Source organism: Haliotis rubra, unplaced genomic scaffold (genome assembly GCF_003918875.1).
Source record: "Haliotis rubra isolate DU_JTF1 unplaced genomic scaffold, ASM391887v1 Scf76, whole genome shotgun sequence".
In the NCBI taxonomy this organism is placed as follows: domain Eukaryota; kingdom Metazoa; phylum Mollusca; class Gastropoda; order Lepetellida; family Haliotidae; genus Haliotis; species Haliotis rubra.
The window spans coordinates 1,670,186-1,687,132 of record NW_025767479.1 but is presented as its reverse complement, the minus strand read 5'-3'; the positions used below and the strand labels follow the sequence as shown (position 1 = coordinate 1,687,132).

General features: G+C 41.9%; 1 protein-coding gene across 1 annotated transcript in view; it reads right to left on the bottom strand.

Annotated features, from left to right (window-relative positions):
- The window catches only part of LOC124260333 (fibrillin-1-like), a 37,733-nt gene that overhangs the window by 1,403 nt on the left and 19,383 nt on the right, over positions 1 to 16,947 (bottom strand). The window contains exons 14-19 of the mRNA XM_046694620.1: positions 8,464 to 8,589; positions 6,718 to 6,837; positions 5,568 to 5,696; positions 4,156 to 4,381; positions 2,758 to 2,975; positions 1,229 to 1,378 (exon numbers count right to left, since the gene is read on the bottom strand). Of these exons, the coding sequence (XP_046550576.1) occupies positions 1,229 to 1,378; positions 2,758 to 2,975; positions 4,156 to 4,381; positions 5,568 to 5,696; positions 6,718 to 6,837; positions 8,464 to 8,589 (969 nt within the window). The remainder of the gene's footprint in view (positions 1 to 1,228; positions 1,379 to 2,757; positions 2,976 to 4,155; positions 4,382 to 5,567; positions 5,697 to 6,717; positions 6,838 to 8,463; positions 8,590 to 16,947) is intronic.

Sequence of the window (16,947 nt, the reverse complement as noted above, 5' to 3'; positions counted from 1 at the left end):
TTTCGAGAAGTCGGGGTCTGGAACCATCCACATTACTCAGCTCTTACAAAAGACACACAATCTGCCAGGTCACACATTGTAACCATCTAATCTACACTACTCGGCGCTTATAACAAGACACACAATCAGCCAGGTCACACATTGTAACCATGTGATCTACAGTACTCGGCGCTTATAACAAGACACACAATCAGCCAGGTCACACATTGTAACCATGTGATCTACAGTACTCGGCGCTTATAACAAGACACACAATCTGCCAGGTCACACAACGTTAACCATGTGATCTACAGTACTCGGCGCTTATAATAAGACACACAATCAGCCAGGTCACACATTGTAACCATGCGATCTACAGTACTCGGCGCTTATAATAAGACACACAATCTGCCAGGTCACACATTGTAACCATGCGATCTACAGTACTCGGCGCTTATAACAAGACACACAATCTGCCAGGTCAAACATTGTAACCATGTGATCTACAGTACTCGGCGCTTATAACAAGACACACAATCTGCCAGGTCACACATTGTAACCATGTGATCTACAGTACTCGGCGCTTATAACAAGACACACAATCTGCCAGGTCACACATTGTAACCATGTGATCTACAGTACTCGGCGCTTATAACAAGACACACAATTTGCCAGGTCACACATTGTAACCATGTGATCTACAGTACTCGGCGCTTATAACAAGACACACAATCAGCCAGGTCACACATTGTAACCATGTGATCTACAGTACTCGGCGCTTATAACAAGACACACAATCTGCCAGGTCACACATTGTAACCATCTGATCCACTTTATTTAGCTCTTACAACAAGACACACAATCTGCCAGGTCACACATTGTAACCATGTGATCTACAGTACTCGGCGCTTATAATAAGACACACAATCAACCAGGTCACACATTGTAACCATGTGATCTACAGTACTCGACGCTTACAACAAGACACACAATCTGCCAGGTCACACATTGTAACCATCTAATCTACATTACTAAACAGTTACTCTTACAAGACACACAATCAGCCAAGTCACACATTGTAACCATCTGATTCACTTTATTTAGCTCTTACAACAAGACACACAATCAGCCAGGTCACACATTGTAACCATCTGATCCACCTTACTCAACTCTTACAAGACACACAATCAGCTATTTCACACATTGTAACCACAAGATTCATATCAAGCTCTCGCGGCAAGCGACTTACTTTCGTCCTGATTGGTACCCCATCCAGTTATCTTGCAGATTGGTGACCCGCACGTCTGGGGGAAGTCCTGGACAGTCGGGATGCATGCAGGACGGGCGCAGTCTGTCAGTGTCACATCCCTCTCAAGCTCAACCAGAGCGAAAGAATATTCTGGAGAAAGAAATGTTTATTGAAAGTCTTATCAATCAACAGACAGCGTTCGAAATAGCTTCTGGCCCTCTAGCTAAATGCTAGCTGATTGTGAGTCGGGCCAGTAATATATTGATAAAGCTATCCCAACTGGCGAGCTGAAAATCTTAGACGATTTATCTTTTTATTTAATGCATGAATTATTACTGTGTTAAAAGTCCGTCCGCAAAAGTTTCGTGATATTCATTATCTCTAGTCACGCGAAGATCGTTATATAATTGTTCTATTAGCGTTGCGCGAAAGAAAAGAAATGAAAACATCGCACCAATTCTGACCGATGTGCATTTTCATTTTGATATTTTGCAGTATGATGTGGGCTAGCAATATATGTTACTTAACTAGCCCTCCTGACCAGTGACTTTTCAAAATTAATTCATACACTAACAGTATTCTTAGTATTTCTTACGTATATCTCGAAGTAAATAATAATAATAATAATAATAGTGCATTTATATAGCGCTATTTCCAAACATAAGGATGCTCAAAGCGCACAAACATGGTTTGATATTAAGAGTCAGGGAAAGCTTGGCGGAAGAGGAAAGTTTTTAGTAAGGATTTAAAGGATGACAACGTTTGAGAGTCTTTGAGTTCTTGGGGCAGATTATTCCACTCAGTTGCTGCGGCATATGTAAGTACATATAATGTGGGCGGAGGTTTGTTAGTTTGTTGTTTTACGCCGCATCCAGTAGTATTCCAGCTTTATGGCGGTAGTCTGTACAAAATCAAGTCTGGACCAGACAAAATCAACCATTGCACATCAAATTGCTGAAATGCATGTGCAAATATCGTGCATGTGAACAGCTGCGTTTCGGTGTAAAGTTTTGTTAAGAATTCACCAATGTTCACTGAGTTTCATCATTTACTGAACTCATGACAATAATCTTTTCAACGTTATGAATTTGTTTTACAATACATCTGTTCATGTGTAAACAGTACCTTTAAACAGTGTGGAGTATTTTGCAAAATTTAGTTTAGAACAGTTGACTGAAGTGAGAGGCTACTTTACACTTGTGAGTCTAATGAGTGAGTGAGTGAGTGAGTTGAGTTTTACGCGCGCACTCAGCAATATTCCAGCTATATGGCGGCGGTCTGTAAATAATCGAGTCTGGTCCAGACAATCCTGTGATCAACAGCATGAGCATCGATCTGCGCAATTGGGATACGATGACATGTGTCAACCAAGACAGCGAGTCTGACCACCCGATCCCGTTAGTCGCCTCTTACGACAAGCATGGGTTACTGAAGGCCAATGTTCTAGCCCGGACCTTCACGGGTACTAGTGAGTCTAAACCTTTGATGGGTAGTATATAAGGTCAACAGAGAAACACAAAGCTGCCTACCCTGGTAAGGAAGCGAGACTTGTACAGGGGAAATAACACCAGTTAGGATCAAGGAGAAAAAGTCGGTAGAGATCTGGAAGCGGCTCAGTGGATGGAATGTAACATTCTTAATTCGGATGAACTGTTCATCTCCATTGTTATCGTCGATGTTGTGATCTCCGATGGAGGCAAACAGGGTGTTTGTGTAAAAGGGATCCGCAGCTGATTGTCTACCGGCTCTGGAATACATACACATGAATTAGTTGAAACTATATTACAGTGCATTACACAATCATCACGGTTGTTGGACAAAAGCGCTTAAAGGCACAATGTCACACATTTTTGACAATATTTTGACCTATATTTTATATATTGGGATATGCACTCACCTTAGTCTCCTACTGATGCAATAAAAGATACTTATTATCCCTTACGACTTGCCTGAAATCGATAATTGAAACTTCTAGGTGAACAGCTTCCAAACAGAGAACACTTGCCATATATGGAATGTAAACAATTGCTCCGTGCCTCGAAAACTGTCGCACGAGGTATTGTCGGTGTTTGCCGAACTGGTTTTAATCACACGTTGTGCGTAGGATATTCGCAAAGAGCGCTCCAAGGGACATAACTCTATGGGGTTCGCTTGAAATAATACTAGCGGTAGAGGGCGCGAGAGTCGATTTAATACCACGTTGCATTGATTCATTCGAACTTTTTAATTTGTAATCTAAATGCGTATTTTTTTTAAAAAAAAATTATATGTTAGCTTCCCAGAGGGCTGATAGTTAGTATTATTGAGAGAAATGCATTATGCATTTTTAGAGAAGTGTGGTGTGACATTCTGCCTTTAAAGAAAAGAGAATGATTTCATCTACATTGAAGGTCTCGAGTACTCTGAGTTCAAAACCTTTCAGCGCCCAAATCCACTGCATGCCTGCTCTCCAGTCCAAATTAATTGTCATGTATCATATAAAACCTATATATCAGCGGCATATTCAAACTGTTCGTTCTGATTTTGTATGTTGTTTTACGCCGCACTCAGCAATAATCTAGCTATACGGCGATGGTCTGTAAATAATCCAGTGATCAACAGAATGAACATCGATCTACGCAACTGGGATACTGAATAACAATTAGACTTAGATGGGCATACTGCTCGAAAAGGCACAAACTTAGGTCTTCAAAATTGATCGGGGTCGGTGGGGTAGCCTAGCGGTTAAAGCGCTTCGCTCGTCACGCCGAAGAACCGGATTCGATTCCCCACAAGGGTACAATGTGTGAAGCCCATTTCTGGTGTCTCCCGGTGTAATATTGCTGGAATGTTGCAAAAAGCGGCGTAAAACGTATCTTACTACTCAAAATTAACTCACTCACTCAACACTGAACAGTAGAAAGGATACCTCCAAGATCTCAACTCACCTTATCAGAGCAAAAGCTGTGGTTAGGACCCACTTGCTCTGAATGAGAACTCCGCCGGCTTGATGCGCTGAGTTGGCCAAAGATGGTACTTGGTTCAGAATTCCTGTGTTGGAAAACCTTCTGAAGGATACCTGCCAGGGGCTGATACACTTCTGTTCATTTTCACCGAACGCAATTCTTATTTCTGGTGTTGGTACAGTGCCGCAGTCGGGGTGGTTAATTACAGCTGAGGAAAAAAGGGAGAATATTCAGAGTTAGTCAGTTCAGTTTTATGCCACTTTCAGCAATATTCCAGCAATATCACGGCAAGACACTAGAAATATCACTGCCCACATTGTACCAACATGGGGAATCGAACCCGGATCTTCAGCGTGACAAGCGAACGCTTTAGCTACTAGGCTACCCCACCGACCCGGAGAATGTTCAGATCTGTTTCCCATTGTGACATCATTTTCAGTGGGTGAGTAGGATTAATTCCTCGCATAGGAATACTCAAGCCATGTGACAGTGAGGGGCAGCATACATGTGATCTACATTTAAGGACCGTTCATAATTTATGGGTGGGTGGGGGTGTGTGTGTGTGCGTGCGTGCGTGCGTTCGTGTTGATGATTATAATAATGGGGAGGTATCAATCTTGTTCTGGGGAAATGGGGGGTCATTAATTTCGTACACATGTATTAGGGGAGTCAGCAAGTTTGTACATACAAATATAAAACATATTTACTTAAAAATTATGGGAGGGGGTGGGGATCATGGATTTGCACATGACATGGGGGGGTGGCTTACTTTGTACATAAATATTAGAGTGTCATTCACATTGTACATGATTTTCCCTAAAATTTTATCAGCTCACTAGCGCCATAAATTATTAACTTAAATACACATGCGTAGAATTGAACCCAGAGAAACGAGTCTAACCAAGTTCCCTAATGTTATATATACGATTTCATATGAAACTAATCATGAAACGCACACACAAAACTGAATACTGAGTACTCCCCATGAACATATTACTCGTGCTCAAAAACAAACTATATTACTGTATTGTGAGTATTTTCAAATTCCATTTGACAGGGGGAATGAACTTTACAAATTTGAACTATATCCGAGATATATCTCAAGACCTCGAGGTGACGAACCAGGTCTTTAGGCGCCAGGCTACCGTTAGGCGCCAGGCTACCGTTAGGCTTCTACACAAAGTCAAAATATCTCCCCTAGTTTTATGGGTCGGTAAGTTTCAAGTTCAAGGAAGCTAAGTTAATACTTCGAGTTATCCGATGTTCGACACAAACACAAAATGGTGACTACAGAACCAGTACCCACGGATAAAAAAATATTAAAAACTATTCCACTCTGGTCAAATAATCCCAGACACCTCTAAAACTACATTAATGAGATTTAATGCTATTACCTATACACTCTGTTTTCGGATCGCCCGTGAAACCTGTTTTGCAAACACAGGTGTAAGATCCTTCCGTATCCAGACAGTCCGCGTTAGTCCCGCACGTAAAGCTACCAGCGGTCAAACACTCATTAATGTCTGGAAAAGGTAAAATCATAATTTCAATATAGACCCTTATGCGCTTCTGAAGCTCACCTTCACCAATTATTGTGTGAGTGAGTTTTGTTTTACGCCGCTTTTAGCAATATTCCAGCAATTTCACGGCGGGGGACACCAGAAATGAGCTTCACACATTGTACCCATGTGGTGAATCGAACCCGGGTCTTCGGCGTGACAAAAAACGCTATAACCACTGGGCCAGCCCACCGCCTCAATTATCGTGTGACGTACTTATTAATGCATTGACCTTAGTTGCGGTGTTCAAAACCACTTTAAGGAAATATGATCAGCAACATTTCAGCTCAGTGGAGGCGGTCTGTAAATAATGGAGTCTGGACCAGACAACCCAGTGGTCAACAGCATGATCTATGCAAATGGGATACGATAACATGTGTCAACAAAGTCAGCGAGCCTGACCACCCGATCCTGTTAGTCGCCTCTAACGACAAGCAGGGGTTACTGAAGATCAATTCTAACAGGATCTTCACGGGTCGCCTTCTTGAGACTACAACAAGTACCCTCTTCATATTATCATAAAACATATAGGAAGACAACATTTACCTTACATACATTTACAGTGTACCAAGACAGGAAGTTGAAAGTCTAGCTACCAACCAAATTCTCACACACAGAACTTGCTTATTTAGTCGCCTCTTACGACAAGCATGGGTTGCTGAAGACCAATTCTAGCCTGGATCTTCACGGGTGTTTATTAAAGCTTTGTGTGCCAGTGTTTACAATGAATTAATGTTGGAACGTTGAGTTACATATGATATTGACTCATACGTTTAATAAGTAATCACACTTTAGGGATAGACCATGGGTTGTTGCATGAGACTGAAATTGTCCATATACTTTCTTGATGTTCGGAAAGGTAACTTGTTCACTGAAACATTTGTCTCTAAAATATGTTCGGCTCCGTGTTGTGTGTTTTCTGTGTCAGTGACTGAAAATATGCTACTTCCACCGAAACTCGTTGCCTAAACAAAATATAACTCACTGTTGCAGGTGACTCCGTTCCCGGTATAGCCGGTATTGCATGTGCATGTGTAGGATCCTGGTACGTTGGCACAGGTAGCTTGTAAGTTGCATATTCCATTAGTGTTACACTCGTTGACATCTGCAGACAATTAATGTACTGGCGTCAAAGATAAACCATGCCTGGGGACGATAAAACATGCTCGGAGACGATAAAACATGACCTGAGACGATAAAACATGACCGGGGACGACAACAGATGCCCAGAGACGATAACACACGTCCTGAGATGATAACACATGCCCTGATACGATAACACATGTCCTGAGACGATAACACATGCCCTGATACGACAACACATGCCCAGACACGATAACACATGCCCAGAGACGATAAAACATGCCCTGGAATGATAGATCATGCCCGGGGACGATAACACATGCCCAGAGACGATAACGCATGCCCGGGGACGATAACAGATGCCCTGAAACGATAGAACATGCCCTGAGTCAATAACACATGCTCTGAGGCAATAACTCATGCCTTGAGACGATAGAACACGCCATGAAACAATAGAACATGCACGGGGACGATAACACATGCCCTGAGACGACACTATATGCCCTGAGACGATAATGCATGCCCTGAAACGATGGAATATGCCCTGAGATGATAACACATGCCCTGAGATGATAACACGTGCCCTGAGACGATAACACATGCTCTGAGACGATAACACCTGCTCTGAGACGATAACACATGCCCTGAGACGATAACACCTGCTCTGAGACGATAGAACATGCCCTGAGACAATAGAACATGCACGGGACCTATAACACATGCCCTGAGACGATAACACATGCCCTGGGACGATAACACATTCCCAGTGACTATAACACATGCTCTGAGACGATAACACCTGCTCTGAGACGATAACACATGCCCTGAGACGATAACTCATGTCTTGAGACGATACCACATGCCATGAAACAAAAGAACATGCACGGGGACGATAACACATGCCCTGAGGCGATAACACATGCCCTGAGACAATAGAACATGCACGGGGACGATAACACGTGCCCTGAGGCGATAACACATGCCCTGAGACTATAACACATGCCCTGAGGCGATAACACATGCTCTGAGACTATAGCATATGCCTTGAGACGATAGAACATGCCCTGAGACAATAGAACATGCACGGGACGATAACACATGCCCTGAGACGATAACACATGCCCTGGGACGATAACACATTCCCAGTGACTATAACACATGCCTTGAGACGATAGAACATGCCCTGAGACAATAGAACATGCACGGGGACGATAACACATGCCCTGAGACTATAACACATGCCTTGAGACGATAGAACATACCCTGAGACAAGAGAACATGCACGGGGACGATAACACGTGCCCTGAGGCGATAACACATGCCCTGAGACTATAACACATGCCCTGAGGCGATAACACATGCTCTGAGACTATAGCATATGCCTTGAGACGATAGAACATGCCCTGAGACAATAGAACATGCACGGGACGATAACACATGCCCTGAGACGATAACACATGCCCTGGGACGATAACACATTCCCAGTGACGATAACACATGCCCTGAGACTATAACACATGCCTTGAGACGATAGAACATACCCTGAGACAAGAGAACATGCACGGGGACGATAACACATGCCCTGAGACGATAACACATGCTCGGGGACGATAGAACAATCATTCAATCAGTCAGTCAGTCCTCTTACCTGTACAGGTGAAGCCATCCCCAGTGTAACCAGAATTGCAGGCACAGGTGAACGATCCAATGGAATCAGTGCAAGCGGCTTGAGGGTGGCAGTTGTTGAGGTTGGATGCAGTACATTCGTTGATATCTATGGACGATAATGTACAGGTTAACGGAGGATCCTCCATAATACTCGCCCTTGAAACAGTAATATAGACAGTAGACCACCCCCTTGAAACAGTAATATAGACAGTAGTCCACCCCCTTGTAACAGTAATATAGACAGTAGTCCACCTCCTTGAAACAGTAATATAGACAGTAGTCCACCTCCTTGAAACAGTAATATAGACAGTAGTCCACCTCCTTGTAACAGTAATATAGACAGTAGACCACCCCCTTGAAACAGTAATATAGACAGTAGTCCACCCCCTTGTAACAGTAATATAGACAGTAGTCCACCTCCTTGAAACAGTAATATAGACAGTAGTCCACCTCCTTGAAACAGTAATATAGACAGTAGTCCACCTCCTTGTAACAGTAATATAGACAGTAGTCCACCTCCTTGTAACAGTAATATAGACAGTAGTCCACCTCCTTGTAACAGTAATATAGACAGTAGTCCACCTCCTTGTAACAGTAATATAGACAGTAGTCCACCTCCTTGAAACAGTAATATAGACAGTAGTCCACCTCCTTGTAACAGTAATATAGACAGTAGTCCACCTCCTTGAAACAGTAATATAGACAGTAGTCCACCTCCTTGAAACCAGTAGTCCACCCCCTTGAAACAGTAATATAGACAGTAGTCCACCTCCTTGAAACAGTAATATAGACAGTAGTCCACCTCCTTGAAACAGTAATATAGACAGTAGTCCACCTCCTTGAAACAGTAATATAGACAGTAGTCCACCTCCTTGAAACAGTAATATAGACAGTAGTCCACCTCCTTGTAACAGTAATATAGACAGTAGTCCACCTCCTTGAAACAGAATATAGACACAGTAATATAGACAGTAGTCCACCTCCTTGAAACAGTAATATAGACAGTAGTCCACCTCCTTGAAACAGTAATATAGACAGTAGTCCACCTCCTTGAAACAGTAATATAGACAGTAGTCCACCTCCTTGAAACAGTAATATAGACAGTAGTCCACCCCTTGAAACAGTAATATAGACAGTAGTCCACCTCCTTGAAACAGTAATATAGACAGTAGTCCACCTCCTTGAAACAGTAATATAGACAGTAGTCCACCCCTTGAAACAGTAATATAGACAGTAGTCCACCACCCCTTGAAACAGTAATATAGACAGTAGTCCACCTCCTTGAAACAGTAATATAGACAGTAGTCCACCTCCAGTTGACACAGTAATATAGACAGTAGTCCACCTCCTTGTAACAGTAATAGAGACAGTAGTCCACCTCCTTGAAACAGTAATATAGACAGTAGTCCACCTCCTTGAAACAGTAATATAGACAGTAGTCCACCCCTTGAAACAGTAATATAGACAGTAGTCCACCCCCTTGAAACAGTAATATAGACAGTAGTCCACCCCTTGAAACAGTAATATAGACAGTAGTCCACCCCCTTGTAACAGTAATATAGACAGTAGTCCACCTTTGAAACAGTAATATAGACAGTAGTCCACCTCCTTGTAACAGTAATATAGACAGTAGTCCACCTCCTTGAAACAGTAATAATATAGACAGTAGTCCACCTCCTTGAAACAGTAATATAGACAGTAGTCCACCTCCTTGAAACAGTAATATAGACAGTAGTCCACCTCCAGTAATATAGAAACCACCTTCCTTGTAATATAGACAGTAGTCCACCCCTTGAAACAGTAATATAGACAGTAGTCCACCCTCCTTGAAACAGTAATATAGACAGTAGTCCACCTCCTTGAAACAGTAACAGTAATCCACCTAGACAGTAATATAGACAGTAGTCCAGTCCACCTCCTTGAAACAGTAATATAGACAGTAGTCCACCCCTTGAAACAGTAATATAGACAGTAGTCCACCCTCCTTGAAACAGTAATATAGACAGTAGTCCACCTCCTTGAAACAGTAATATAGACAGTAGTCCACCCACTTGAAACAGTAATATAGACAGTAGTCCACCCCCTTGAAACAGTAATATAGACAGTAGTCCACCTCCTTGAAACAGTAATATAGACAGTAGTCCACCCCCTTGAAACAGTAATATAGACAGTAGTCCAGTCCAGTAGTCCATCCTTGAAACAGTAATATAGACAGTAGTCCACCCCTTGAAACAGTAATATAGACAGTCCACCCCCTTGATATATAGACAGTAGTCCACCCCCTTGAAACAGTAATATAGACAGTAGTCCACCTCCTTGAAACAGTAATATAGACAGTAGTCCACCTCCTAAACAGTAATATACACAGTAGTCCACCTTCTTGAAACAGTAATATAGACAGTAGTCCACCCCCTTGAAACAGTAATATAGACAGTAGTCCACCCCCTTGAAACAGTAATATAGACAGTAGTCCACCCTCCTTGAAACAGTAATATAGACAGTAGTCCACCCCCTGACAGTACACCCCTTGAAACAGTAATATAGACAGTAGTCCACCTCCTTGAAACAGTAATATAGACAGTAGTCCACCCCTTGAAACAGTAATATAGACAGTAGTCCACCCCCTTGAAACAGTAATATAGACAGTAGTCCACCCCTTGAAACAGTAATATAGACAGTCCACCCCCTTGAAACAGTAATATAGACAGTAGTCCACCCCTTGAAACAGTAATATACACAGTAGTCCACCCCTTGAAACAGTAATATAGACAGTAGTCCACCCCTTGAAACAGTAATATAGACAGTAGTCCACCCCCTTGAAACAGTAATATAGACAGTAGTCCACCTCCTTGAAACAGTAATATAGACAGTAGTCCACCCCCTTGAAACAGTAATATAGACAGTAGTCCACCCCCTTGAAACAGTAATATAGACAGTAGTCCACCCCCTTGAAACAGTAATATAGACAAACAGTAATCCCACCCCTTGAAACAGTAATATATAGTCCACCCCTTGAAACAGTAATATAGACAGTAGTCCACCCCTTGAAACAGTAATATAGACAGTAGTCCACCCCTTGAAACAGTAATATAGACAGTAGTCCACCCCTTGAAACAGTAATATAGACAGTAGTCCACCCCCTTGAAAGTAGTAGTCCACCTCCTTGAAACAGTATAGACAGTAAACAGTAATATAGACAGTAGTCCACAGTAGTCCACCTCCTTGAAACAGTAATATAGACAGTAGTCCACCTCCTTGAAACAGTAATATACACAGTAGTCCACCCCCTTGAAACAGTAATATAGACAGTAGTCCACCCCCTTGAGTCCACCTCCTTGAAACAGTAATATAGACAGTAGTCCACCCCTTGAAACAGTAGTCCATATAGTAGTCCACCTCCCTTGAAACAGTAATATAGACAGTAGTCCACCCCACCTTGAAACAGTAATATAGATATAGACAGTACCCCCTTGAAACAGTCCAGTAGTCCACCTCCTTGAAACAGTAATATAGACAGTAGTCCACCCCCTTAGACAGTAGTCCAACAGTAATATAGACAGTAGTCCACCCCCTTGAAACAGTAATATAGACAGTAGTCCACCCCTTGAAACAGTAATATAGACAGTAGTCCACCCCCTTGAAACAGTAATATAGACAGTAGTCCACCCCTTGAAACAGTGAAACAGTAATATATAGACAGTAGTCCACCCCTTGAAACAGTAATATAGACAGTACCCCTTTGAAACAGTAATATAGACAGTAGTCCACCCCCTTGAAACAGTAATATAGACTTTGAAACAGTAATATAGACAGTAGTCCACCTCCTTGAAACAGTAATATAGACAGTAGTCCACCCTCTTGAAACAGTTATAGACAACAGTCCACCCCCTTGAAACAGTAATATAGACAGTAGTCCACCTCCTTGAAACAGTAATATAGACAGTAGTCCACCCCCTTGAAACAGTAATATAGACAGTAGTCCACCCTCCTGAAACAGTAATATAGACAGTAGTCCACCTCCTTGAAACAGTAATATAGACAGTAGTCCACCTCCAGTAATATAGACAGTTGAAACAGTAATATAATATACAGTAGTCCACCTTGAAACAGTAATATAGACAGTATAAACAGTAATATACACCACCCTTGAAACAGTAATATAGACAGTAGTCCACCTCCTTGAAACAGTAATATAGACAGTAGTCCACCTCCTTGAAACAGTAATATAGACAGTAGTCCAGTCCACCTCCTTGTAACAGTAATATAGACAGTAGTCCACCCCCTTGAAACAGTAATATAGACAGTAGTCCACCCCCTTGAAACAGTAATATAGACAGTAGTCCACCCCTTGAAACAGTAATATAGACAGTAGTCCACCCCTTGAAACAGTAATATAGACAGTAGTCCACCCCTTGAAACCTTGAAACAGTAATATAGACAGTAGTCCACCTCCTTGAAACAGTAATATACAGTAGTCCACCCCCTTGAAACAGTAATATAGACACTAGTCCACCCTCTTGAAACAGTAATATAGACACTAGTCCATCCCCTTGAAACAGTAATATAGACAGTAGTCCACCCCCTTGAAACAGTAATAGACACAGTAGTCCATCCCCTTGAAACAGTAATATAGACACTAGTCCACCCCCTTGAAACAGTAATATAGACACTAGTCCACCCTCTTGAAACAGTAATATAGACACTAGTCCACCCCCTTGAAACAGTAATATAGACAGTAGTCCACCCTCTTGAAACAGTAATATAGACACTAGTCCACCCCCTTGAAACAGTAATATAGACAGTAGTCCACCCCCTTGAAACAGTAATATAGACAGTAGTCCATCCCCTTGAAACAGTAATATAGACACTAGTCCACCCTCTTGAAACAGTAATATAGACACTAGTCCACCCCCTTGAAACAGTGATATAGACAGTAGTCCACCCCTTGAAACAGTAATATACACAGTAGTCCACCTTCTTGAAACAGTAATATAGACAGTAGTCCACCCCCTTGAAACAGTAATATAGACAGCAGTCCACCTCCTTGAAACAGTAATATAGACAGAAGTCCACCTCCTTGAAACAGTAATATACACAGTAGTCCACCTTCTTGAAACAGTAATATAGACAGTAGTCCACCCCCTTGAAACAGTAATATAGACAGCAGTCCACCTCCTTGAAACAGTAATATAGACAGTAGTCCACCTCCTTGAAACAGTGATATAGACAGTAGTCCACCCCCTTGAAACAGTAATATAGACAGTAGTCCACCTCCTTGTAACAGTAATATAGACAGTAGTCCACCTCCTTGAAACAGTAATATACACAGTAGTCCACCTCCTTGAAACAGTAATATACACAGTAGTCCACCCCCTTGAAACAGTAATATACACAGTAGTCCACCCCTTGAAACAGTAATATAGACAGTAGTCCACCCCCTTGAAACAGTAATATACACAGTAGTCCATCCCCTTGAAACAGTAATATAGACAGTAGTCCACCCCCTTGAAACAGTAATATAGACAGTAGTCCACCTCCTTGAAACAGTAATATACACAGTAGTCCACCCCTTGAAACAGTAATATAGACAGTAGTCCACCCCCTTGAAACAGTAATATAGACAGTAGTCCACCCCCTTGAAACAGTAATATAGACAATAGTCCACCCCCCTTGAAACAGTAATATAGACAGTAGTCCACCCCTTGAAACAGTAATATAGACAGTAGTCCACCTCCTTGAAACAGTAATATAGACAGTAGTCCACCTCCTTGAAACAGTAATATAGACAGTAGTCCACCTCCTTGAAACAGTGATATAGACAGTAGTCCACCCCCTTGAAACAGTATTATAGACAGTAGTCCACCTCCTTGTAACAGTAATATAGACAGTAGTCCACCTCCTTGTAACAGTAATATAGACAGTAGTCCACCCCCTTGAAACAGTAATATAGACAGTAGTCCACCTCCTTGTAACAGTAACATAGACAGCAGTCCACCTCCTTGTAACAGTAATATAGACACTTGTCTACCCCCTTGAAACAGTAATATAGACAGCAGTCCACCCCCTTGAAACAGTAATATAGACAGTAGTCCACCCCCTTGAAACAGTAATATGGACAGTAGTCCATCCCCTTGAAACAGTAATATAGACAGCAGTCCATCCCCTTGAAAGAGTAATATAGACAGCAGTCCATCCCCTTGAAACAGTAATATAGACAGTAGTCCACCTCCTTGTAACAGTATTATAGACAGTAGTCCACCTCCTTGTAACAGTAATATAGACAGTAGTCCATCCCCTTGAAACATTAATATAGACACTAGTCCATCCCCTTGAAACAGTAATATAGACACTAGTCCACCCCCTTGAAACAGTAATATAGACAGTAGTCCACCCCCTTAAAACAGTAATATAGACAGTAGTCCACCCCCTTGAAACAGTAATATAGACAGTAGTCCACCCCCTTGAAACAGTAATATAGACAGTAGTCCACCCCCTTGAAACAGTAACATAGACAGCAGTCCACCCCCTTGAAACAGTAATATAGACAGTAGACAACCCCCTTGAAACAGTAATATAGACAGTAGTCCACCTCCTTGAAACAGTAATATAGACAGCAGTCCACCCCTATGAAACAGTAATATAGACAGCAGTCCACCCCCCTTGAAACAGTAATATAGACAGTAGTCCACCCCCTTGAAACAGTAATATAGACAGTAGACCACCCCCTTGAAACAGTAATATAGACAGTAGTCTACCCCCTTGAAACAGTAATATAGACAGTAGACCACCCCCTTGAAACAGTAATATAGACACTAGTCCACCTCCTTGAAACAGTAATATAGACAGCAGTCCACCCCTATGAAACAGTAATATAGACAGCAGTCCACCCCCTTGAAACAGTAATATAGACAGTAGTCCACCCCCTTGAAACAGTAATATAGACAGTAGTCCACCCCTTGAAACAGTAATATAGACAGTAGACCACCCCCCTTGAAACAGTAATATAGACAGTAGTCCACCCCTTGAAACAGTAATATAGACAGTAGTCCACCCCTTGAAACAGTAATATGGACAGTAGTTCCACCCCTTGAAACAGTAATATAGACAGTAGTCCACCCCTTGAAACAGTAATATAGACAGTAGTCCACCCCTTGAAACAGTAATATGGACAGTAGTTCACCCCCTTGAAAGAGTAATATAGACAGTAGTCCACCCCCTTGAAAGAGTAATATAGACAGTAGTCCACCCCCTTGAAAGAGTAATATAGACAGTAGTCCACCCCCTTGAAACAGTAATATACACAGTAGTCCACCTCCTTGTAACAGTAATATAGACAGTAGTCCACCCCCTTGAAAGAGTATTATAGACAGTAGTCCACCTCCTTGTAACAGTAATATAGACAGTAGTCCACCCCCTTGAAAGAGTAATATAGACAGTAGTCCACCCCCTTGAAAGAGTAAACACAAATTCATATAAGAGTATTAGTATCAGCAAGAACAAAATCGTAATGGTATCGTTTACGTTTCACAACACTTAATGTTTCTTCTGTGTGTGTGTGTGCGTGTGCGTGCGTGTGTACACGTACAGTATGCAATTCCTTCCATTAAGCTATATGTATACTTGTCACCAGTGTCTGTATAAATGTAATCTATTCATCTCCACAAATATCATGCTTGTGACTTAAATGAATACAATTTTGGAAATAGACGACACAGAAGATTTATTTATTACAAGCATCCTTTTCAACCGACCCTTACAGAAAAAATATAGACACTGGACAAAAGTACAGTACAGTATACTTTAAGTCCATGCATGCATCTGCACACGGTATAATGCAAGGGCATGCATACGTGTATCCGCAGTATCTTGCAAATACATGCATACGTGTTCACGCAGTATAAGGACATTAATACTTGTACACGCAGTATAAGGACATGCATACGTGTACACGCAGTATAAGGACATGAATACGTGTACACGCAGTATAAGGACATGCATACGTGTATAGGCAGTATAAGGACATGCTTACGTATTCATGCAGTATAAGGACACCCACACGTCTACACGCAGTATAAGGACATATACGTGTTCATGCAGTATAAGGACATGCATACGTCTACAAGCAGTATAAGGACATGCATACGTGTTCACGCAGTATAAGGACATATACGTGTTCACGCAGTATAAGGACATATACGTGTTCACGCAGTATAAGGACATATACGTGTTCACGCAGTATAAGGACATATACGTGTACAAGCAGTATAAAGACATGCATACGTATTCACGCAGTATAAGGACATGCATAAGTGTACAAGCAGTATAAGGACATGCTTACGTATTCATGCAGTATAAGGACACCCACACGTCTACATGCAGTATAAGGACATGCATACGTTTAAACGCAGTAAGATGCGAGGATATGCATCGATCTACACTCGACACACACGATATAATGCAGACA